General features: G+C 42.3%; 2 protein-coding genes across 3 annotated transcripts in view; both read right to left on the reverse strand.

The window, feature by feature from the left end:
• Positions 1–1,973: 1,973 nt before the first annotated feature.
• lsm14b (LSM family member 14B) lies at positions 1,974–4,539 on the reverse strand. Of its 2 annotated transcripts, none has more exons than XM_086130486.1 (8): positions 4,419–4,539; positions 4,175–4,335; positions 3,876–3,987; positions 3,600–3,788; positions 2,725–2,808; positions 2,497–2,658; positions 2,272–2,407; positions 1,974–2,189 (listed from the first exon to the last, which is right to left on the reverse strand). In XM_086130486.1, exons 1-8 carry the CDS (start codon positions 4,537–4,539, stop codon positions 2,042–2,044), a joined length of 1,113 nt encoding a protein of 370 aa, XP_085986612.1. In that variant the 3' UTR covers positions 1,974–2,041. The 2 variants fall into 2 exon arrangements, with proteins under 2 accessions (XP_085986612.1, XP_085986605.1); XM_086130479.1 differs by having other exon boundaries at positions 2,497–2,664.
• Positions 4,540–19,308: 14,769 nt separating this feature from the next.
• Positions 19,309–24,883, reverse strand: part of LOC147210664 (cadherin-4-like) — a 209,991-nt gene continuing 204,416 nt past the window's right edge. Inside the window, exons 15-17 of the mRNA XM_086114441.1 lie at positions 24,219–24,358; positions 23,963–24,127; positions 19,309–22,858 (exon numbers count right to left, since the gene is read on the reverse strand). Coding sequence (XP_085970567.1) covers positions 22,652–22,858; positions 23,963–24,127; positions 24,219–24,358 — 512 coding nt within the window. The 3' untranslated portion in view covers positions 19,309–22,651. The remainder of the gene's footprint in view (positions 22,859–23,962; positions 24,128–24,218; positions 24,359–24,883) is intronic.

The following is a 24,883-nucleotide window of genomic DNA, read 5'->3' on the forward strand; positions in this document are numbered from 1 at the left end:
CAGAGGGACAAACTTTCGCATACTTCTACGCCGGTTGTTTTATCAATACCGCCATCTATTGGTTTGGAACGCGAACCGTGTTCCTACTGACCCATTTCCCCCAAATAATGGGGAAAGAGAAAAGGGCTAAAGCCATGCTAAAACCATGCAATAAACCCTGATTCTAAATGTCCTTATATTCTGATTGCCTAGTGTAGACTTAAAAAAATACAAAACAAGATACAATTTGACAACTTACTATTTTCCAACAGGCTGAACATTTGTGCTGTCCAAGCCACATTCACACCATTTTGCAAATCATCCTTGTTACTGCCGACATGGAACTTGCTTGATGGCAATGTATGCACCATTGATATGCCACATGTAAAATGGCAACCTTTTTATGCTTCGGCCATCATTAAATCTATTAATTTCTCTCTATATGTATTGGACACAGGTGTATATTCAGTTCGTTTTCGTATGGCTTTCTGAAGATTGTATCATAAACAGCTTTAACTGTGCTACAATTTTAAAAGCATGGCAATTCAACCACAGTCACTGCAAAATCAAATAGGCTATTGGTTAAATTGCAACAGGAATTTTACTGAACATAAGAGGAAAGATGCAATTTCAATGACTATGTCGATATCATTACCTGAATAATGGCCTGTCATTTTTTTGACAAACATTTTTGTCTTAAAAAATTGGCTAAAATTGCCTGCATTCTCAAATTAGCATTAACGGTAGACAGTATATGCAGTATTTGGTTTGTGATTTATGAAGGAAAAAAAAAGTACATAAGCCATAATTTTAAGGTGACGATATACTGTATTAGCTTGCCGTCACGAGATACAGAGTGACAACATTACACCACAGTGGGTGACTGGTTAGAATGTCCACCTCACAGAGGTGCAGGGTTCAATGCCGGCCCAGGCCTTCCTCTGTGGAGTTTGCATGTTCTCCTTGTACTCCTTTTCCCTCCCACATTCCAAAAACATGCATGTCAGGTTAATGGAACACTAAAATGCCCCAATGTGCGATTGTGAGCGCCAATGGTTGTTCGTTTGTGTGCCCTGCGAATGGCTGGCAACCAGTTCAAGGTGGACCTCGCCTACTGCCCAAAGGCAGCTGGGCTAGGCTCCAGCACGCCTGCGACCCTTGTGAGGATAAGAGGATGGACGGATGGATGTGTGGCAGTCTGCAGCCAGGACATCACGTGTTTGTTTCTTCTGACCACTTTTCTTTTTCTGTGATGTATACCAGAGATGAGAAACAGTGCCTGGAGGCACACGAATAGTAATTGGCCTGTTCTAACACCTCACAGGTGGGACATTTCCTTGGAATATTATGAATCCATTTTAAAAGAGATTAATAGAAACTTGATTTTTTTTTTTTACCACATTGTTGAATATTGCTAATCATGACCAGGTGTCTTCACATAATTCACGGTCATTTCAGAAGTGTATATCAAACTGGTAGCCCTTCACATTTGTACCAAGAAGAATCTCTGAGCCTTTACTATAAAAGGCGTCTCTTGTCCTGTTATTCAGACCTTATGTTAATGATGGCCAACTGCAGCTTGTTTGCATTTCTTGCCACACCCTAAACGGGAGCACATATTAGACAGCATTCCTGTTTATTTACATAAATGACACATGGCATTACCAAAGCAAAAACAATTTCATGAACCTCAAGGTCAGATTAGCCAAAGAGCTACACATTTGCAAAAAATATTTTCATGATGAAGTTCAAAACAATTTGCACTCAAATCAAAGTCTATGCATCAAAACAAAACAGACATTTAGGGGGGGCACCTCAATAATTAAGTGGGGAAAAATATTCTTTGAAAGCAGACTTGTGAGCCATTCAGTCAGAGGCAAAAAAATAACTAAAAATAACCTAGTGGCATTGGAATAACATAACGCAAGTGGTCCAAAAAGGCAAAAATTCCATCGAATTTTGTTCCTGCATGCAACTATGATAGATGTGAGACAATCAGGCTTTATAAAAAAAAAAAAAAAAAAAAAAAAAAAAGTCCGGGGGCATACATCAACCCTGACCTTCAGAGCTGTCCATTACTGCTTCGAGTAAGAGTTGTTCCTCGACCCCTTCTTCCAGCATATGCGCCTCTGAAGCCTTGGCCCCTGCGGAACCATCCAGGGACCCCGAAAGTTTCCAGATTGAGCTTCCGCTCCTCTGCCCAAGTGAGTCTGAAACAAACATTGCACCCAAAACACGCATGAATATGTTAAAGAATACTAGGTGGGATTGATTTTGTAGAAGCTACAATACCTGAGTTTATTATCAGAAGAGATATTATCAAAGAATGACTTGGCTTTGTCATAGTAGCATTTTGGTCCAGAATGATCATCCTGTGTGTTCAGGTGTGCTTCAGTGCTATGCATTTCGCCTGTATTATCATTTGCATCTGCAGACAAATGTATAGAATGACAAGTAGAAGCTAAACTTGTATGAAGGTGCGTAACCCAAGCTGCAACTGGTGCTGAATGAACAAACCTTTCATTTTTAAATGATCCTGCACCTCCCGCGCCAACGCCTCCTTGTGGAACTGTGCATTTGAGTAATCGAAATCAAAATCTGTGTCAAATTTGAGGGTGGCTGAAGGGACCTTGGCCACCATCAGCGGGCCCCTACTCCGCTTCCTGCGTCTTCGAGTACCTACAACTCAAATCAGTCAAATTATTCATGTCAGACTTGCTTGTCTGCCATTTCAGTAATATTTACCTTGTCGTCTGGCAGGAGGCCCGTTTCCATTCTGCTGCTCAGATGAGTCTTGAAGAGAATTGGGCACAATTGGGCCTGACCTCCCTTTCAAACAATATGAATGTTAGTGACATCCTTCATTGCATGAACGATGCACATGCAGGTTCTCTTCATTCATACCCAATACTGGCAGAGCTAGAGGAGGGGCACAGGCCTATTTTCAGATTTTTCCAGTAATTCTTTTCTTACCCCCCCCCCCCCCCCCCCTCATTCTACTTTGTACGAGGGGACCAAAACTAATATTTATAAGCATTTTTCTGACGAACTTTGGGGGTTTGTTTAAATATAGTGGGAATTAATCAGAAGGCCACTCAAAGTGGTAGACAATCAGTTGTCTATATACTCCCATAGTTGAAAAGTTTGAATATTAAATTCACCATCTACATTGGTCCATTTTCCCTGACATTTTAAGATGAAAGTGGAGATTTTAAGACACTGACTGCAAGTGATGCGAGCCTGCATGTAATTGTCTTTTTCAAAGGGGAAATTGAAAATTAAAAATTGAGGGGACACGATATGATTGGTCTCTATAAGACTATTGTGAACTTATTTTTAAATTTCCATTTTCAAGAGCTACTCTTTAAAAATGTGTCTGTATTTGTAACTGGCATTGCAAAGGTTTTAAGTGTGTGCATGCAAATTTTATTTTAATATAAAAACAGGTGTTGACCGTTAACGTGTTTGTTTTGCGGCCCCCCTGATATGGCCTTGGCCATCACATGTCACCCCCCCCCCAAGGAAAAAAGTCCAAGTTGCATCACTGATACTCATTTAAAACAAACAAAATGTTAATGCTCAATTTGCCAGATTGGGGAAGGAATACACATGACACTTACTGCTGGGTCCAATTCCCCTTCTACTGGTTTCTCCTCTCACCCTTAGGGGCTTGCTTTTCTCCCAGTGCTGATCTGGCACCTGAGGAGTGGCCAAAACTCTGCTGTTACTAAACTCTTCCACACGAAGAGTCTGTACCGCCTTTTCCACCATGGGGCCTTTTCGAACATGCAAACCCGGAAAGATGGGCCCTGAATTGTAAATGAATGAATGAATTGGAAAACATTTGCCACCAAGTGTAAAGCTTATGAAAAAGCTGGAATTTGTCAGCGACTTACCAAGTCCAACAGCTGCAGCATGCTGATGACCAAGAAGTGAACTGGCAGCAAGCTGGCTGTAGGCAGGCATCTGAAATGGGCTAAATGATCCAAGAGGCCCTACACTTGATGACTGGTAAAAAGATACGACGAGCACACATCAGAGCCTTACCATCAGAGTATCAGATAAATGCCATTGCGCAGAAAGTTTTTAATCACATAATTGGTGTTGGTTTGTCTGCTGCATTGAGATGCGTAGGATTCTCTATTCCAATACAAAATGGAAGAGTGTGTGATGTCACTGGAAAACCATTCCCCACCTGTACTATTGCTGGATCTTGAGGTAGGCCATGTTGCTTTGGGGCTTCACACAATGTGATATCTTTGATATCACTTCCTCGGAAGGTGATATACTCATAAATATCATCTCTGGGAGTTGTCGGTCTGTCAGTAGGTCGTCCTTCCGTTCCAAAACATTTGACTAATCAGAAGACAGGAATGAACTACAATTTATTGTTCCTGAATTCAAAAGTCCCTGTGTGGATTGCTGCCATTTTCACTTACCTTTTGCCAGCACAACTGTGGAGTTTACTTTGTCGATTGTATACAAAATGCCTTCATAGCGATTTTGGGCTCTTGAAAGTAGCCCTATTTTGCACCCGATGTATGGCTTTGCAGAACTCATGGCTACTTTTCACAAGCTTAACCCACACAATACAATCAACAATTAGAAATTTGAAAGGTCTGCTCTGAGCCAACCATAAGCCACGCCCACCACCGTTTCACACCTGGCCATGATGAGGCAATAACTGAACTTTTCATCCACACATCTGATTAGCTGTATATGAATCATTCCATGACCATTTGTAACATGAACTTAACTTGAAATTAATTGGCATTCATGTAATAAGTGAAATGAATGCTACTAGATTTAAATTGGCTAACACACAATCTGAATGATATTTTAAAGAATTTGATGTGTCATTGCAGTCACAAGTGCTACAAAACTGGCATAATGAGCAATGAAGGAGACACTCAAACTGATAATGGAGAACAAATGTTAATGGTTGTATGGTTTTATGGGGTGCAGAGCAATGTCCTGAACAGAAAACATCCAGGAAACAGACCAGGAAGTAAGTAATTGTACACTACTTACAACCACTGATTACACATTTCTCGAAGACTCCATTATCACTAATAGGTATGAATGTCGTCCATTTTCTGATCTGCTTTAGCCTCACAAGGGTCGCAGATAAGACATTAAATTGATGAAAACCACATGCGAAGAAGTAAAAAGATTTGATTTCAAAGCACACCTCATACTTCATCATGCTTCTCATAGTTTTAAATTCAAGGAGCCCAGTTCAGATTCTTGTACGTTTTCATCATCTTTTACCCGTGAAAAAGGTTTGTTTGTCTGTCTATCTGTCCATCTATCTATCTATCGACCTATGAGCTGATAATGAACAATGTGTTCCATTACACTGCATTTCCTTTTATGTCCACTGGGTGGCACAGGTATTGTACAGTACTTTGAAAATAAAATTCTCTAAGTGATGCATTTTCCAAGTTCGACTATTGTCACTTGTAACACAGTTATGCTCAGAGCACGTTTGTTCGGCGAGGAAGAGCATCAATGTTTTGTTTTCTGATTTAAAAAAAAATCACTTGCATTCCTGCGGACCTTCCAGCTGCAGAGAGGGTCATCTGGAATTGTTTTAGCCAAGTGGCTGAGAGCCACGGACGGCAAAGCTTGTCTGCAAGGCGTGTCAGACAGCTATTGGGAGGGAGCTGATCAGCAATCTGAATTCTGTCACCACTTCATTGACTATTGGAGCAGCAAGGAATGCATTTCTAAGACTTACCTTCAAGTCGGACAAATATTACCTAGCAAAAAGAAATGTTGTTCACCGTTCTTTGCCTCTGAAGAGGCTATAAATAAATACAGTTTGGAGAGGTTGACCAGTCGCATGTTGGAGGTACTTTGTTCAATCGCATATTAAATTTCAAGCCCTAATGGTGCTCTTTGAAATGCTGCAAATAGTTTGTTGCTTTAACTTGGGTAGTCACTATCGTTTCATTTTAGAATTGATGATCCAAATGACTCTTCCATCAAATCAAGTAACTTTCACACATTTTAACATGATATGCAGTCGACAAACACCTTGCGGGTGGTGTGGGTAGGGGATGATTGGGAAGCACCAGGAAGATCATTTGGCATGTAAATGATGCCAAAAATAGAATCAATTTGTGTTGACCTATTTCTGTGATCGGCTTGGTCGACTTCTTCCCCCGGTTGTAATTCTAACTGAACAAGAATGTTCAAAGTCCAAAAACATGTTTTTAAAGCCAATGGTCGAAAGCACTTCTTTTACTTTGACTGTATGTGAAAAACGTTCCTATCCTCCCCTGTTGGTACAGGGTCCAGATGCATCACCCCTTGCTCGTGCTGTTACCTCCACCACAATTATCAAATGATCCTCAGCTGCCACACCGCAGAGACCCCCGGTGCTACAGTTAAATTTGACATGCATCCAAATGTCAGCAGGCCAAGTGTGAAACCTGTGGTGTACCCAGTTCTGTATGTGCTTCGAGTGAGAGCCACAAACCACATCTGTGGCATTCGGCATCACTTATTTCCTTTCGTATGCTTGCATTTCTTTTCATAGAACTTGTTGAGGGACTAAAGGTATGTCCGCTTGTTGGTAAAGATACAAGCTGATTGCTGCAGTTCCTGGCTTAAGATCATTTACCAGCAACCTACCCAAGTATTAATACAGTATAGCATTTGCTCAGCCTATGCTGACATGGGCCATTTCCTTGTCCCTCTACCGCCAAAGGACTGTGTAGAATGCTGTCATGTTGGCAGGAAATGCCATCACCATGGGACAGCTGCAAGGAGCCCCCGCAACGGTTCAGCCTACTTCTACAGTTCCGGGAGTAATGTGAAGGGGAGGGTTCCTTGGGGGTTACTATTAGCCTTGCCACTCCATCCGCAACAATAGTCGTGAGAGAGAATTTTTATTGTGGATATAAAATATGCTATCCAGATGTTGAAGAGCTCAAATGTATTTCTTCCTTCCAGGAGACACTGGAGAATGGGGAAAAGTGCAGAAACTTTCTCTATGCTGATAAAAATGGCATCCACTCAAAAGCAGTCTTCTAGAACTCTCACCAAAGTCCAAGAGTTGATCAGAGATCTGCTGGTGGGTACCAGTTTTTGTTGATACAATGAACACCCGCTTATGGGCGCTTTGCTATTCATGAATCAACCTATTCAGCCCCCCCCCCCCCTGAAACCTTGCTGCAGCTATTTGCTTTCTGTCTTGCTAGATGATGGCACAGAAGCCCTGCGTAATAGGCAAGTCATAATTGGTGTCAAAAAAGTACAGTGGCACCTTGAATTAAGAGATACCCAACTTTAACATTCAAAACCCATGTTTTAGCGCCTGGCCTTGTTATACTGCTTTCCAAGTAAGATATTCAGGATATCTTCAATTAATTCAGCTGTAATACAGCCTTTGTGTTTGTTTAGCAACAGGATGCAAAGATGGAACCGGAAGAGTTTACCACCAATTTGTATAATGAGCTCAACTCCTCACTGCAGCCATTCCTTGTACCTTTCCTGGAGGTGAGGATTTTTTTTCTTTTTTCCCCCTTATATATGCAAAACTGACATATTTAAAAGAATCTCTAAATCTGCAAATTCAACTGATGTATAACTAAATAGTTTAGTACCAATAATTGACCCCTGTGGTACTCCACAGGTAACCTTTCGAATTTCTGACACAATACTATTAATTGTAACATATTGTTGTCTAGTTTTCAAATAACTTTTTAACTCTTCAAGTGATGATGTATTGAGCCCACTGTTCTTTTGAATAGCTGAGTTGCATCATATTTTGTCAAATTAAAAGAACAATTAAGTACAGTATGTGTAGGAAAAGTGATTCTGTGTGGTTGACTGTAAGCGTGTACTCAGAATCAGAATCAGAATCGCCTTTATTGTCATTGTATAGAATACAACGAAATTTGGGTGCCACTCCTTAGTGCATTTTGTAAAAAAATAAAATAGAATAAAATAAAATAATGGTTTAATAAATACAAAACTCAACAACACACAACATCAGCAGCATTAGTGGTAGTGTGGACTGAGGCTTATACTACCGTAAATTCCGGATTACAAGCCGCTACTTTTTTTCCACACGCATATAATTACAAAATAGATTTTTCTTTATAAATCCGAGTATGCGGCTCTTAATCAGGTGTGGTCTGTAGCCCGGAATTTACGGTATATTGTAAATTGTTGATAAGAAGTTACCATGGTTAGCAGGAACAATTACTATATGACTTGGATAGCCAAATAAGCAAATTAATACACTAAATGGAAATAGCAGAAAAGTTGAATTTAATTGTCGTATTTCCCGAAGTCTCGGTCACGACAAGAAGACCCGGAGCAGCTCAGACTGAAACACAAGGCCAAAGAGGTTTGTCCTAAACAGTATGTCACCATAACCATGTAAGATTCTTTCTTTGGCATGAGGGTGAATTTGTCTTGCTTGTAATCCAGATGCAACAGCAAGAGCTGGCGCAGATCAAGCAGCAGAAAGCCAACTTAACATCGCTGGCAGCAACTGGTCGCAGGAAAAAGCGCAAAATGGACTCGCCTCTCAAGGGTTCCAGTGCGGAGGTAGACAATGTTTAACATTTTGCCGCAGGCTTGATGTGTCTTATTTGAAATGAGGGACATAAAAACATACTTGTCTCTGCTTTGTTTCAAGGTGCAGGGACAGCCAGCTAACGCGGCACCGCATTACCAGAGTTAACCTGCAGGACCTCATTTTTTGCCCGGAGAACAAAATAAGTGATGGCCATTCGCGCCTGCTCGATAAAAGCTTCCTAAAGTAGCACTTTTAGCAAAATGACCTCGCATATATCAGCTTTGTGAAGCAGAGTGGGATGACTTTCTCCACTCGTCTTTGATCCCTCACTGCCATGATGAGAATGCCGTCAGCAGGAAGAGAATTATCTGGAACACTGGAGAGACGGCACATTTAAAAAGCCTGCTCCGGCTCAGACCCTTTGTGTTTTCACAGACGGAGCAAATATCAGTGTGTTGCCCTGATTTCAGCATTCCCTTCAGCTCTCACACTCACTCACACTTCAGCTGCATGGCACAAAAGGGCAAAAAAAAATAAAATAATAAAGAGGTCTGTAGAACCGAGCACTTTAGATGCCAAAGGCCCGAAGAGCGGCAACACTCCTTTTTTCTGCAACCCTGCTATTTTTCTGAAAGTAAATGTTAAAGCGTTTATCTACCATCATAATTGGAGCCTATTTTAGATAAAAATGTTCATGATTTTTTTTTTTGCTGACCTACCAGAGCTGACAGTAAGTATTTGTCCTATTGTCTGTTGAGCTGCCGCCTAATCCAGTCCGACCCAGCTGTTTTTCTCATGTGAATGTTCTTTTTCTTTTGTGTCCAAGCCAAAAGATTTGCAGACAAACAATACGGCCGAAATTTAGAAATGATGCTGATTTTGCCAAATTTGCCAAGCAAAAGTGCTGACAAATCTGCAGGATGAAGGGAAACATGCTTAGTCATGTACAAAGCATTTTAGTTTACACTTAGTCCATTAAAATATCCATCCATTTTCTGATCCATTTATCCTCACCTTGGAGGGTGCGCCGGAGCCTATCCCAGCTGTCTTCGGGTAGTAGGCGAGTGACACCCTGATCTGGTTGCCAGCCAATTGCATAGACAAACAACCATTCCCGTTCAAAATCACACCTAGGAACATTTTTTAGTTTTCCATTAAACCATTTTTATTTTTATAAAATGACTTTGAAAAATATGTTTTATAAAATTACTCAATCAGACCAAAAAAAACTGATTTAGCACAAACAAATGATGGTCTGTTGTATTGAATGAAATGTTATACAATGTATCACTGTAAAAACAAAATTGTTATTTGTCAATTCACAAGTTGATGTAACGAGATTTTCCTGATAAGTGTCTTTTGTTACATACTGTATTTTAAATGGTGCCTTTCCATTTTTGTGTGTAAATTTTGCAAAGACCATTGTTTATATATTCATATCCACATTTTAAAGCAAAACCCTGTTTTATAATGATTAAAAGGAAGTCTGATATTCAAAAGAAAAAAAAATGGGGGATCAGCACAAAATCCCCGCAAATAAGCGGCCATTCCGTGAGTAACAGTGGTGTCGGTTGCCCCCAAAATTTGCAATTTGGTGACTCTGAAAATGCCAAACCACAAATGCGTAAAGATGCACTGTATATACTGAACATACATAAAAGAGCAATTGGTTTCACTTCATTTTTTTTCCTCTATTCACTGTGGCCCAACCTGTGCCAAATTGCCGCTACAGTAGCTCCAAGGCCTGCCTTCTGCTGGGGATCCCCATGACTCAGAATCGAAGAAGAGAATGTACAAGTGCAACAAAAAAGAGGCTAAATTTCAAATCTAGGTTGACTTTTTGTAAAACATTTTACAATCGTGAAGAATACACACCCCGCCCATGCTAGTTAATAGGGGCATTTTTGACCGCTAGAAATCAAAGATTACTACCTCCATGGGAGGGCACTGTTGCACCATCTTTGATAATATGAGTCATTGAACAGCATCTGGCCTGCGACTCTATACTGTATGATGCACGTTCTTCATCACCTTTAATTTTAAAAACTGGGGATGGAAGACTTCAAATAATATTTTCATTAATGTTGTTTCCCGATAAATTCAGCTCATACAGGTCACTAAAAGCAGGGTCGTTTTCAACTCAAGGAGGGTATTTGCACACAAAATGTACAGATGGACATCTTTTTGTTCCAGTCCAAAGCACTGCTTCATGTTGATTACGATTTGTTGTGTTTGGGGATCAGGATTTTGTTTACTCGGCTCTCTCCGCAGACAAAATTTCTTGCACGTGCAAGGCGTTGTGTGGATGTTCAGACCTAAGCAAACTTCTAAGTCCCCTCCAATATGACTTGTCAGGATATTTGCTCAAGCTACTCTGGGACAGCAAACTCAATTCCACAGTCTTGTTTGAGTTTGCATAATGAGAGCCTGCTGGCTGCTTGCAGGATAACACCGTTGAGTGACAGCCTTGAATACATTTTACATATTCAAATAGTGCCTCATGTTAAGTCTAGTCAATTTTGACATAGGGTGATTCAGGCCACGTTAAGCCACTGCGAGTCTTAGAGAGTCCCGCGTTTTCTTTACCTTGTGTGTAAATTTACTTTAAAAAATTGCTTCACACAAAAGTGAACCATTGTTCGTGTCAAGGAATTAAAGTGCACTCCATTTTTTGCCCTAACAAGGCAATAAGGTAAATTAGGCTTGAGAATATCCACGTGTTGACAGCCCGAGTTAAAATATAGTGGGACATGCCTGGCTCAAAAAATGAATGAAATGCTCCAGTCCTGAACAAAATATTTTGGCCTTATCACATTGTAGTGTAGGACAGTAAGAGAAGTCGTGTAAGCGCAAGACATATCCTCCAGCTATTTGTCATTGGTGGTATTACAAATTAACATTGAATGCTTGTCAGCAAGGCGGCCCGGTAGCCCAGTGGTTAGCACGTCGGCTTCACAGTGCAGAGGTACCGGGTTCGATTCCAGCTCCGGCCTCCCTGTGTGGAGTTTGCATGTTCTCCCCGGGCCTGCGTGGGTTTTCTCCGGGTGCTCCGGTTTCCTCCCACATTCCAAAAACATGCATGTCAGGCTGATTGGACGCTCTAAATTGTCCCTGGGTGTGAGTGTGGGCGTGGATGGTTGTTCGTCTCTGTGTGCCCTGCGATTGGCTGGCAACTGATTCAGGGTGTCCCCCGCCTACTGCCCGGAGATGGCTGGGGTAGGCTCCAGCACCCCCCGCGACCCTAGTGAGGATCAAGCGGTTCGGAAATTGGATGGATTGGATTGGATGCTTGTCAGCATTTCTTAAGTAATTTTGGGGTGGTTAGAAAAAATTCAAAAGTGTTTAGGTTAATATTTTCCACCCATCAGTTATCTGAACTGCTTTAACCTCGCGAGGTATCACGGGTGTGCTGGAGCCGGGCACAGGCGGGGAACACTCTGAAATGGTTGCCAGTCAATCGCTGATTATTATCAGAATTGTATTAATTAATCAAGGGGCCACTCAGAGTGTGGCTGCATGCGGGTCGCCAGTTGCCCATCCCTGCTTTAGGTGTGCGCTGAGTCAATTGGTGTGCTGACATCCCATGTGATGTCATGCACAACATCAGTTAGATCCAGTTTTGTGCATCTGTGTTGCTCAATTCTTGTTGGAAAGTGTCTTTGAGGACTATGAAAAGTGCTTTCAAATAAAATGTATTATTATTATAATAACAATTTTATTACTATCTTGGAATGCATATTTTTTCAAAATAAAATAAACTCAGGTTAAGGAACTCCAGCTGTGATGTAGAAGCCAGAAAAGGGCAAGTTTTCTCATCTGCAAGCTGCCAGAAAATGCAAATGCTGAGTCATGACGAGTGCCTTCATCTGTGATGGTAATATTAATGTCCACATTTTGTCTAAAAGGTCACCACCACAAAGAACATTTTCACTGATAAATACTGTATGTTACCTCTTAATATCACCAGGTCTCCCTTGCTGCCACTTGCTCACTAGCTCGATGTCATCTCACAGGATTATTTACGAGCACCCTTTATAATAAATAATGTTGTTGTCAGCTACATGGTCATATTAGCTTCTGTAAAATGAAGGTACCCTGACAAACGCCCCACACAATCCCTAAATCATGTTGGTGTTCTTCATTTTGAGCGTACATATGTTGGGTATCGATTTCATTATTGAGCTGATTCTGGAGGCAAAAGCCCCCTTGAGGTCTTAGAATCATCCTCCGCCTGTATCCTCTGTGCATAATTGAACAAATTAGCCATGAACAGCTGTTGCGTGTTACAATGACCTGTTTTAATTTTATCACCACGGACAAGAGGTCTGACAGCATCTGCATGCTACATCTGTTGGCCTTCCTGATTAGCTCACCAATTCCAGCACCTGCAATATCACGGCAACCCTAATTACAGTCTCCCATCTCTTTTATGAAGCCTGCACGTTGCAAAGGCATACACAACTTGAAAAGCCCCAATCCCTCACAGTTTGCTCGTGTGTTGGCTTGTGTGGGCTCACGTCTGCATGATCACAGACGTTGTTTCACTTCATGTCAGGTCTGAGTTTATGATGAGGTATAACGTCACGCCGTTGACTTGCTTCACCTCAGCAAAACGTTACAAGCCAAAGTACCCTTGATCATGATGACCATTTGCTCATTGTAAAACATACATTAAAAACACAGGGGATAGTTCAAGGGTGCCAAACTTGTTTTCATCATGGCCCATCACTGAAGTTATAGCTGCCCATGGGACGGCGGGGGGAGAGGGGTGCATCCGGCTCGAAAGTGAAAACCACTTAAATGTGTCATAGGGTTGGCTGTAACAGACAGATCATGACAGTACTTCCTTGTAGTGTTGCTTGTAAATCACAGGCGGAGAAACTCTTGGGTGGAGGTGGTATGATGTAAATGCATTCCTCCCCTTCGGAGCAACAGCATCAAAGAAATGGAGTGAATGCCAAATTTGCAGCGGTTTGCCTAAAGACACATTTTCAGGAACAAGAATGTGACAAAAGATTGAATTACTGCTGTGGTTTCAGATTTGACGGTGACAGGCACTCCACAGGGCCCGACTATGCGTCCATTATCTGATCGGCTTCTCCTCACAAAGGCTCTCCCACTACTTTGCCCAACAACCCAGAATCCAAAGCAACGTATCTACTTGCATGTGAAAAGCATTCTCTACAGAATGCATTTTGCCAATGTCTGGGGCGCTGCACTTGCAAGCTACACTGCCCAGCCTCTGCTGATTTCTGAAAGAGTGCCTTGTTCCACTGGAGAGATATGTCTACTGCATGATGCTTGTTATTATAAACCGCTGCAACGCAATCTTTGGTGAGGGTCGGGACAAAATTGGGTGTTGCAGAAGTGTTTTTGGCCACAACTTCTCGACAGTACTCTGGGTGGCCTGATGCTCATATGCAGGAATACAAATCAATGTACAGCTCATAAATACAGTGGCTTATATTGTTTGTTCTGCCTTGTTCCACAAAAAGTAGTTAATTTCTGCTATTAGTCAAGGGTAAAAGCAGCAGACAGCTCTACCTTGACTCTGGAAAGTGGAGGTCTCGTGTGACATAATTTGTGACATCATTTATGAGCTTGGCCTTATGCACGTTGACCTGGAGATTTATCTATTTGGCCGTTTTCTCCAACCACCTTTCATCTCATATTCAATTGAATTTTTTGCTTGGTTAATATATCCTGAAAGAAGAAAAAAGAATGACAACAAGCGAGCCTTTACAAGACACTTCCAATGGATCATCAGGACTTCTGAGTTTACAACAATATGTGATCTTTGATTCTTTGTGCAATTGGAATGCAAAGAACGAAACTTCTACGTCTGTCAGCATTTCCGAATGTAATTGTTCTGCACCAAAACGAGGCGCAGAGCAACGGAAGATGTCAAAACAGCTCCGTCAGGACAACATCTTACAGCCCAGCGGAGGCGAGTCCTGACAGATGGCGGGCTCATGTTGTCGTTGCGTGCACGCGTGTGATAGATAGCTACCCTGTGAATAACTGAGCAGCCTAATATGATTTGGATGTACGAATGGAATCTAAATTTGATTTTAGACCGTTCGACGGGCCCAGAGCTGCACTCCTTTATCTCCGTCCCTTGCCTGCTATAATGTGGTTGGCTGCAGCTGTTTTTTCAGTGGTCTCACTGACCCGCAAGGGAGCATTATCACCTCCCCACGTAGCTTTTAGACCCCGCCCCCCGGGCCCCCACCCCTCCCACTTTTCTTTTTGTAGCACTCATCCTAACTGCTGCCGTCAACCAAACGGTGCTTCCTTTCAAAGCTCAGTCAATACAGTATAGCATCTACTGGAAAGTTTGAAGTTCGTCCGTCTCCCTGTGTAGTTTCATGTTACTCTTGACTGTTTGAACCCACTTTCATTCCTCATGAGAATTCACTCCCCCATGATGGTGCCTTTGCTCCCTCGGAGGATTAGACGAGGAGTTCAATACAGGGCCACTCGGCAATCTGCATAACAGCACCCCACAGTGGGAGGAAAAAACAAATCAACATTGATGTAAGACAATAAAACTGATGCAATCTGCCCATGTGGTTGTTTTCTTTGGAATAAAGTCATTACACTTGGAGCACTCGAGATGTTTTCCATCCATGATATCTCATGTTGGTCATGTTTGGGTCCTGGGGCCGTGCAGCCGTCTACTCCAACCGCCATTAGATGAAGATTCAATCAGAGTTGGGCCATTCCCTGTTTTTTTTTTTTTTTTTCTGATATCCTCAGGCCATAGGAGAGGAGATGAGAGTCACAGGACAGAATATGTGGACACAAAAATGTTAACTTGGCCATATATTCACTGCACATGTTTCTACTTTGCATATGGTGCTCCTTTTCATGCAAATGTCTAATATATGACTGTAACTGATTTGTGTACGGTACTGTACACATCCTTGCATTTGTTCAGCAACATTGTAGGGATTGCGTGTGACGTCAACTGCTTAAAGAAGTGACTCATAACTTCATCCTCAGACTCTGCGAACTTTGCACATTGCCCTGCACTGACATTACCAGGATATTCATCACGGTAGATCTGTCACTCCGTTTTTGCTGGTGTATGTCTGATGTATGCTCCATTTTAGCTAGATCAGTTAGCTTAGTTTCTCCAAAATTTTAAGTGACATTATTTTTCAAATGCATTTTTATTTTCAAAATGTGGAAAACTTAGTTTGATGTATTTTTTTTTACTGTCAATAGCTTGAACAGGGGGCATGATGGATGTGTGGTTCGCACATCCACCTGACAGTTCTGGGGTTATGGGTTCATGTTTGGAGTTTGCATGCGCTAACCGTCCCTTGATAATCCAATTCCTCCCACCTTCCCAAAACATACAGGTACATGGCAGGTTTTGTGAAGATTGTGAAGTTGTGAATGTTACTGTGAGTCCAAAGTGTAACCTGCCTCTTGTTTAGAGTCAGTTGGGATGAGCTCCAGCGTTCCAAGTGGAAATAAGCAGTATAGAAGATGAATAGATCCATATTTGTAGCATCACTTAGTCTTTTGTTGACAATCTGTAAATTCACCAGAACTTGTAAACATAACTTTGTATTGTGTCCCATCTTTATTTTCCTTGAACAGAGTCAATTCGGTCAGTCGTGTGATATGATTCAATCTGTATCACAGTAGCATATATGGATCCATTCAAAGTTAAAAAAACCCCCCAAAAAAACAGTATGATGTAACATGCATGATAATGTGACGGTTAACTGGATTAATTTGATCTGACCTGTTTGGTCCGTCCTGGTGTTTTGCTGGTTCGAGGGCAAAAGGGTGTTTTCCTTACATCTCACTTTTCTTGAAACGTATAGTAGAAAGGTCAAAAAGAGCATCATCCATAATGGACCAGTAAAAAAAAAAATCCTTTCGATTTGCATTTGAAAATGTACATTGGTTTTCCTCAAAAATTAACAAATGATATGTGATATGAGATACTTATTTTTCTTCATATTAGTTTCAAGTGTTTTTCATAGGTCTTGCAAACCTTAATTTGACTTGTGTTGCTTGGAAACTGCAAACAGACACGATAATGAAAAAGAGTACTTGATTTTCATTTGCACATGATATATATATATATATATACAGTGTATTTTTGTAAATTATTCCAAGCAACACAAGTCAAATTATGCATATATATATATATATATATATATATATATATACAGTGTATATATATATCATGTGCAAATGAAAATCAAGTACTCTTTTTCATTATCGTTTCTGTTTGCAGTTTCCAAGCAACACAAGTCAAATTAAGGTTTGCAAGACCTATGAAACACACTTGAAACTAATATGAAGAAAAATAAGTATCTCATTTTGAAACAAGTCCAGAGTGAATATCAAAATGTATTTCCAGGAGGAAGCTTATTTTAGATTTGCCTGTGTGACCCTTGAATTGAAAACTATGTTTTAGTGTGTGTGTGTGTGTGGGGGGGGCGATGAAAATGAAATGTTTTGAATGGCTTGACACTGAATGGGTTAGTCAGGACATTTGATGTGCGGCAGCTCACAAAGAATCCACAATCCCTGCGGGACGACCGCACCATCAGACCCAATTGACAAATGAACTGACTTGATTGTGTTCATCATCCTGGATGATGTTTGTTCACAAAAACTAATTTGGCAACAGTGGAAACATCTGCACATGAAAACAGTGATAACAGAAGCGTGCCAGCATTTCTGATTCAGACTAAACTTGTCGCCGAAAAAAACATGTTGTTTCCAAGATTACACAGTCATTTGGAGCATGTAAAATTATGGAGCATACCATATATGTTTACAGATGACTGATGATGTACATTTTATGTTTAATGAAATTGCAAAGAAAATACATTTGCACATTTGATTTTGCTGGATCCAGTATTGCCTGTTGATTTTGAAATATGACACAACCTTATATTTGGTTGAAGACCAAATGAACAACCATACAGCGGTATCTGAGCATGTCATCTTGCGGTGGAGCTTGAATCTCTCACAACTGTGCAAACGAGTCCACTGCACGCCTCTCGTAACCTTGAAGAGCTGAATGGCAGACACGACCCTCAGTTTATCCCCGGCAGAAATGGGAGACCCCTGCAAAGTATTATCCCCCACAAAGCTGCAGGCCTTGTGAATGTTTCAGGGCGTGTAACATGGGACTGTGCCCACCAGCTGATCGAGGTGCTAACAGATATTTTCGATTTCTCGCTTCAACTAGCATCCGTCCCAACGTGCCTGAAGACAGCCTGCCGGAGACCGCCACAGTGACAAGTCTGAATGAGTCAGACAGCAGCACCCACTCCAATCGTCCTGAAGTGCTTTCAGAAGCTAATCATGGTACAGATGAAAAACTGGACTTCCTGACCAACAGACCATAGACTGTCAGGATCCACAACATCGTCTCTCTGCCGTCAGCACTGGCTAGCTCCAGGGATGTGTGCTGAGCCCCCTCCTGTTTACACGACTGATCTATGACTGCTCTGAAAAATTCCCCAAGCTGTCATATAGTGAAGTTTTCAGCTGACACAGCAGTACTGGGACGCCTCACAAACAATGAGTCTGAGTCCAGATGTGAGCTGGAGTGTGCCATCGACTGTGTGTGTGAAGGAGACCAATAGTGGTGGACTTCAGGAAGGACAGATGCCCCCTCACCCTCCTTTATATTTGAGCTGCAGCAGGAGAAGTGGTCTCCAGCGACAAATACCTTGCGGTCCACCTCTCAGGGGATTTCATCGAGAGCGGGAACTCTTGCTGTCAGTTCAAGAAGGCTCACCAACTTTTCTACTTTCGCCAACGTGCAGGATTGGGAGCAGTGTCTTGGGTAGCTTCTTCAGGTGTGTGGTGGAGAGCATCTTCAGCACCAGCATCAAGGTGTGGCACAGCAGCACAAAGAAGGCTCTTCAAAAGGCAGTAAGGGCTGCTCAGAATATTGTGCGGAACAGCCTTCGAACAACTACAAATTCAACAGCGATGCAGAAAAATGCAGGGCTTCCTTTGTGCAGTTAAGAAGTCTCGCTATGTTTGTGTGGGTTTTCCCTGGGTACTTTGGCTTCCAGTCACATCCCCAAAACTTGAATGTTAGTTTGATGACTCATAATTATCCTGAAATGGCCCGCCGAAGGTACACTTAACAGTTATTCCTCTTTGTATATGTACATATTTTTCTTTGAATTGAACTGGTTTTGACTTTAAACATAATTTCATTCAGAAATTCTTCTCCGAAGTACAATGGGAAGGGTTAGTTTATCATGAAGCCAGATATTTGTCATAGCTGACCCGCAACATCACCCATAACAAAGACAAACATTTTCAGCTGAATGGTTACAGCCAGGGCGGCCCGGTGATCCAGTGGTGAGCACATCAGCCTTGAAATGCTGAGGGACCGGGTTCAATTCCAGCTCCGGCCTCCCTGTGTTGAGTTTGCATGTTCTCCCCGGGCCTGTGTGGGTTTTCTGCGGGTACTCCGGTTTCCTCCCACATTCCACAAACATGCATGGCAGGCTGATTGAACACTCTAAATTGTCCCTAGGTGTGAGTGTGCGCTTGCATGGTTGTTCGTCTCTGTGTGCCCTGCGATTGGCTGGCAACCGGTTCAGGGTGTCCCCCGACTACTACCCGAAGACAGCTGGGATAGGCTCCAGCACCCCCCGCGACCCTTGTGAGGATAAGCGGATCGGAAAATGGATGGATGGATGGTTACAGCCACAAACATTTGAAAAAAAACAAAACAAAACATTTTCTGGCGGAATGTGGAAATTGAGGTGCAAAGACCAGAGACATAGCAGTTGTTCTTATAAGGAGGGGAATTTGTTTATTTACAACACAGGGTGCTGCTCAGCATCTATTTTACAATGTTGATCTGCAAGGCAGCACATGTATACTGTACTCTATTTGGAAACCAAGATTACAGTGCCACTACAAACACACGCTTGAAACAACAATGTTTTCTTTCTTTTTCCTCTTTTTTTTTTTTTTTTACAAAATGGGTACAAACACCAATACAAAATGCTTGTGCTGTTGACAATTTACAAAAATTTTGTTTTCCTTTTTTTAGACATTAGACACATTTGCAATTTTCATGGTAACGTTTCATCTCAAACTATGTGGATATGGTACGCCAGAACTCCATTTAGGTGCACCCTCGGTCATGCGGGTTGCGACACGTTTTCACGTTGGGTTGTTACTGTTATAGAACTCATATCTGGCCATCAGAAAAAAGACATGCAAAAAGCTCCAGTCTTACATTAAACTTGGTCTGTTTGGCGAGCAAATACTATATTATTTACATTTGGACTTGAGCAAGGAAACAACAGCCTTGGTTGTGGTGGCAACCAAAACCTTGCTCTCGAATCAGATGTGTCTATCGTCACAAATTGTCCACAGAGGAGTTATTCCATCTTTTGCCAGCTTTCCACTCAATTCAGGCCTTTAAACGGAATATTTCCTGACGGCACTCATGAATAATTGCAGTTTTTCAACATGCAACATAAACAGCGCCTTGACCTGAAAGGTCAACATATGTGTACGTGACATGTCTTGCTGTTGTGTTAGTCCCTTAATTAGATCTGGATGTCAGCAAAGGGAGAATAAACATGTCAAAGAATGTCCCTTTGTCCTCTGAGACCAACACAACCAGCAACAGGACTGGTTGCGCTTTGCAGTGGAACAGCACTCTCATATATACACTAAGGCCTAGAGGAGTGTGTGTGTGTGTGTGTGTGTGTGTGTTTGTGTGTGCGTGTGTGTGTGTGTGCGTGTGTGTCTTTTGGACTGTATAAGTCAGTTCAGAACAAAGGGTGGCTTCACTCTTGGTGGAGCGGCGACAAGTATGGCTGTGTGAGCGCTCGCAAAACCGATCAGGTTCTCTTCACCATGGCTTTTTGGCGGTGAAACCTACCTCACTGACTTGTTGCTCTCACTTGCAGGAGAGGGAGAGGAGAGAGAGAGAGAGAGAGAGAGAGAGAGAGAGAGAGAGAGAGAGAGAGAGAGAGAGAGAGAACACCACGAGGTCACACATGATTCATGTTGACAAATGTATATAAAAAAAAACAAATCTTCTGTATATACAACATTTATGTGTCAGACACAAATCACAGATAGTGGAGAGTAACAGCTGTGTTTATTTTGTGAGGATATTGGGGAGGTGGAGGAGCAACCGGAAAGATAGGAGCTAATCCGATAGCACGCGTCCCTCCTTGCCTCTACTCTTATTGCACTTTAAGCCGACAGCGGTCGGGAAAATCATCGCTGACAAGTTCTGCACAGCAAAGTGCAATCTGTACCTGTTTGCCTCCGAAACAGGAGATTCTGACCCTGTTCACCTCAGTGATTATGTCATGACCTTCTTTTGCCTTTGAATAGACATTTGCATTGGCAGGTCAATTGTTTCTGTTATGGCGCTCATCACAAGTGGATAAAACCGGCTCCATTTAGTATCTCTTTTCTTGCAAAAGGAGAATTGTTGGAGGAGAAGCATCATTAAAGTTTTCCTCCAGGAATTCATCAATTCACAGTAAAGCCAGTCAACTCGCTCCAAGCTAACCACAAGCGGAGGAGAGTTTTCCACCCACTCATTTCTAGATCCTGTTGTATGTTTGAATAATTTAAGCACAACAATTAGAGCTCTTTATTTCAGTTTACCCTTGGAGTCTTGTAAAATATGATGACACAAGCCCATAAGCGGAGCTGCTCTTTCATTTAGTCTCAAGGAAACATGTTCTGTTCGAAAATGTCTGTTCATGAGCCCGTTTTAATGAGTCAACTTGGACATAGTCTTTCATAGCTTCGTAACAAACTTTTGCTGATTCTAACTTCTTGATGAAAACTCTTGAACTAACAGCTAAAAAAAATCTGGGGAACATTTCAGATGAATGTTGAAGTGCGTCTGATGAGAGACAGATTGAGGGGCTGAAAAATCCCTGGCTGAGGCTCAAATCCCTCAAACTCAGTGAGCAGCAGCATTTTTATATTCAGACATTGTTAAGAAGCAACAGTGACTCAACCAAAATACGAACAATAATAGCAAGGAAATGATCAAGGTATTGAGAAGGCATTGCAATTGAATTCCTATATAGATAGATATTTTACTTTGTATTTACCAGAAGGAAACGGAATGTAATCATTTTTGGTGTGTTGATAAACATGCACACCTTGCAATCTTAAAAGGCCAAGTATTTTTCATTGACCCTCATAAAACTGGACATGTGACTCTGGCACAGGCCGAGTCACGTGTTCAGTGCGAACAAAGCGAGCTCAAAACAAACACAGCTGCTAGCGAAGCCACGAAGAAACAAAGACACTTCTCCACGACAGTCCCGCCTTGGATTGCTGTGATTTCTGTAATCACATTCAAGTCGGCTGCCATTTCAGGGACACACCTATATGATGGAAACATTAGTGGAATTGGTCCATTCTGGCCAGAGTACTGCATGCCGACATAACATGCCCTCGTTTGCCGGTCGGAAAGCTCAGCTGAAAGCAGCACCCACACGTTGCGCAGCTACCACAGCCCATAAGACAATGGGAAGGTCGGAGTTAAAGGGTCAGGAAAATGGAAACTAATCCTGAGTTAGAGGGAGTCTGTTAAAATATGCACCACTGAAGGCACTTTTTTTTTTCGAAACGACAGTGCTTCTATTCTAAGTAATTCAAGTTCAAGAGAGAATAAGCCAGCACCCCCCACCACCACACAGGAGGGACTGTCATATCAGGGTTCTTGTTCTTTTTTGTCTGCTACCCCCCAAGACAAATATGCTCAAACTTAAAGCTTCTGCAGGGAGGCAGGCAGGGGCTGACAGTGAGTGGAAAGTGAAAACCGTCAGGAACAAGGAATGACTCTTGTTGTGGAGTGAAAAAAAACAAAGTAAAACTAAAAAAGCCACAGGGAAAAAAGGCACACACAAAAAACTCGAACAGAAACGACTGAAGCCAAAATTGGGCTTGAGTGTTCACATGAAAAATGACAATAACCCAGCAATTCAAAGCTTCTGTTTCAGCCAAACGTGGAACAGCGCCAGACTTCTGGAGTTTCGAGTCTGATTTGGTTTATCGGTGTTGACGGGACAGAGAATGGCAGGCCAGCGGACAGGACGAGGCTGTTGTGAGTGTGTGTTTGTGTTCCTGTGAGATTTAATCCTCTTCCCCCCCTCCATACATGTCGGCCAGCTTCTTGAAGCGGGGCCCCCAGTCGTTGAGGTAGTCGTAGTCCTGCTCCCCCGTACTGGAGGAGTTGAGAGAACTGACCGATCCTGTGGTGGAGCCGCTGCCCTCATAGTCGAACACAAGCAGAGAGTCATAAGGGGGCGCAGTGGGGTCATTGTCAGCTGCTCGTAGCCCCTGAACACAAGCAAGATTAAAAATGGACAATTTTCATCCTTCATGGCGCATTTTGTGGAAAGAAACCCCAACCTTTTAATAGCTTGTATACAAAAAATTCAGATTCTGGAGTGCCTGCCCACTCACTATTTGTGTTCATGGCTTGGTGATGAAGTATTGCACCCACAAGGAAAACTAATCAATGCTGCTTCGCAGTCACTTTCATTGTTTTGCTTGTTTTTCCTTTTGCCCGCAGTTACCTTTTTTATGTTTGCTTCAGAATTCATTTTTGAGTTGTGTGTAAATAGTAATGGTGGGAAAGTGAAGCTTCAAGATGATTCATGAACCAGTTGTTGTATTTATTGATGTTCTTAAACCAACAGTTTTGGATTCAGAAAGGGAGCTGTGCGTGAACAGCACAAATAACATAAATCTTGATTAAGTTCATGTTGTTTTCGATGTCCCAGCGGTTTCATGAATTATCTATAGAAGTGTGTGCTTTCAGGCAGCGCTTAAACGGCACCTGCTTCGAAGAATGACAAATGAGGGCCAGCAAAGGGAAGGCTGGGCAGGTGACGGAGACTCCATCCCCTTCACGGAGAGGCAGTGGATAGAAATCAAAAACGGCCTCCATCCCTTGGGACCCAGTGGGTGGCAGGAAAGCTGCGCGTTTGTTGTGTTTGTGTTTTACCAGGAGGCTGGAGCAAGATCAGGCGTGTGTACGTTTCGTGTTTGTGCGTGTGCGTATGAGAGACAAGGTTGGATGGATCAAAGCTGAACAGCTGCCAACACTTCTCGAGTGTGAACATGCTGTCACAAGTCTGTCAATCAGCATTTTCTCACATCAGAATGCCGACGTTCACGTTGCGTTTGCGCATGCGTATTTGTGTTTGTGTGAGTAAAAATGCAAAGCTGGCATGATGCGGAAAGTTGTAAACGAGCAAAATTCGTCCTTGCTGTGGCCATATTAGAGACAACATATTGAATGTGAGAAAGTCGGGTTGAGATCGATGGTTAATGAAAGACCACTCTGCCGAGGGGAAACAATCAAACACTCAGCAGAGCTCTTGTGCATACAGGTCACTCTCATTCAGGTTGCATGTATGTGCGTGCGTGTGTGTTCACCTCATGGATAAAGTCCCCGATGTCGCCGGGGTGAGGTACAACAGGCCTGATCGGGTACTGGGACTCTGCGATAACGGGTCGTTCATCCACCCTGCGCACACCGGGTGGTTTGTTGATGATGTGCTCCAGAGAGTCTGGCTGCTGCAACTGGCTGAGGTCATAGTCCTACACAACCGCGGAATGACACAGAGGTAATCAGGGTACAGGAGGTTAGTTGAGAGTGCGGAGGTGAGAATGTCCTCTCATGGGATCTCACCTGGTCCTCTTCTCCTCCTCCCTCTTCATCGTATTTCAGTATGTTGTCCCTGACATCATCCTCTGGGTCAATGAGCAGCTGTTTGGTGTGCCTCTCCTTCTCTCTGCGTTTGATCCACACCACAAACAGCAAGACCATGCCTGCAAAGACACACAAACGCACATTGGATAAGATGTCAAATGTGTATAAAACAATCAACTTGAGATTAGTATTAGTATCGAGAATGCCAGCCACCATGGGAATACACAAAATCCTGGACTGCTCCAGCAAAATCCTGTGAATAACACTCAATTTTTGCCCCCATCCCCCAAAAAAGGTTGCAAATCAACAGGGGGGCTTTATAAGAAACACAATTTTTTCACATTATTTCAATGTTTACCAGTACCTTGGCAGTACCTTGGGGTTGTAAAAAAAACATAGAATCACTGATTCATAGCGCATTTCGGAAAGGATGGTTATTAAAGCCATCCAATAAAAGTTGTTTGAGTTTCATTTTCATAAAGTACTTTGCTGTTTTTTTCATGAGCGTGGCCAAGGAGTTTGGCTCTGGTATTATAGTAAAAAAAGATGCTACAGTAAAACACATGCACGATTGTCAATGGACTGTGACAATATGCATCGTTTTCTTTCCTGAAGTAGGATGTAAGGTAGCTGTTGTTGGCAAC

The sequence above is a fragment of the Hippocampus guttulatus genome, chromosome 1 (genome assembly GCF_054856545.1).
Source record: "Hippocampus guttulatus isolate MCC_2025c chromosome 1, RoL_Hgut_1.0, whole genome shotgun sequence".
Taxonomy (NCBI): domain Eukaryota; kingdom Metazoa; phylum Chordata; class Actinopteri; order Syngnathiformes; family Syngnathidae; genus Hippocampus; species Hippocampus guttulatus.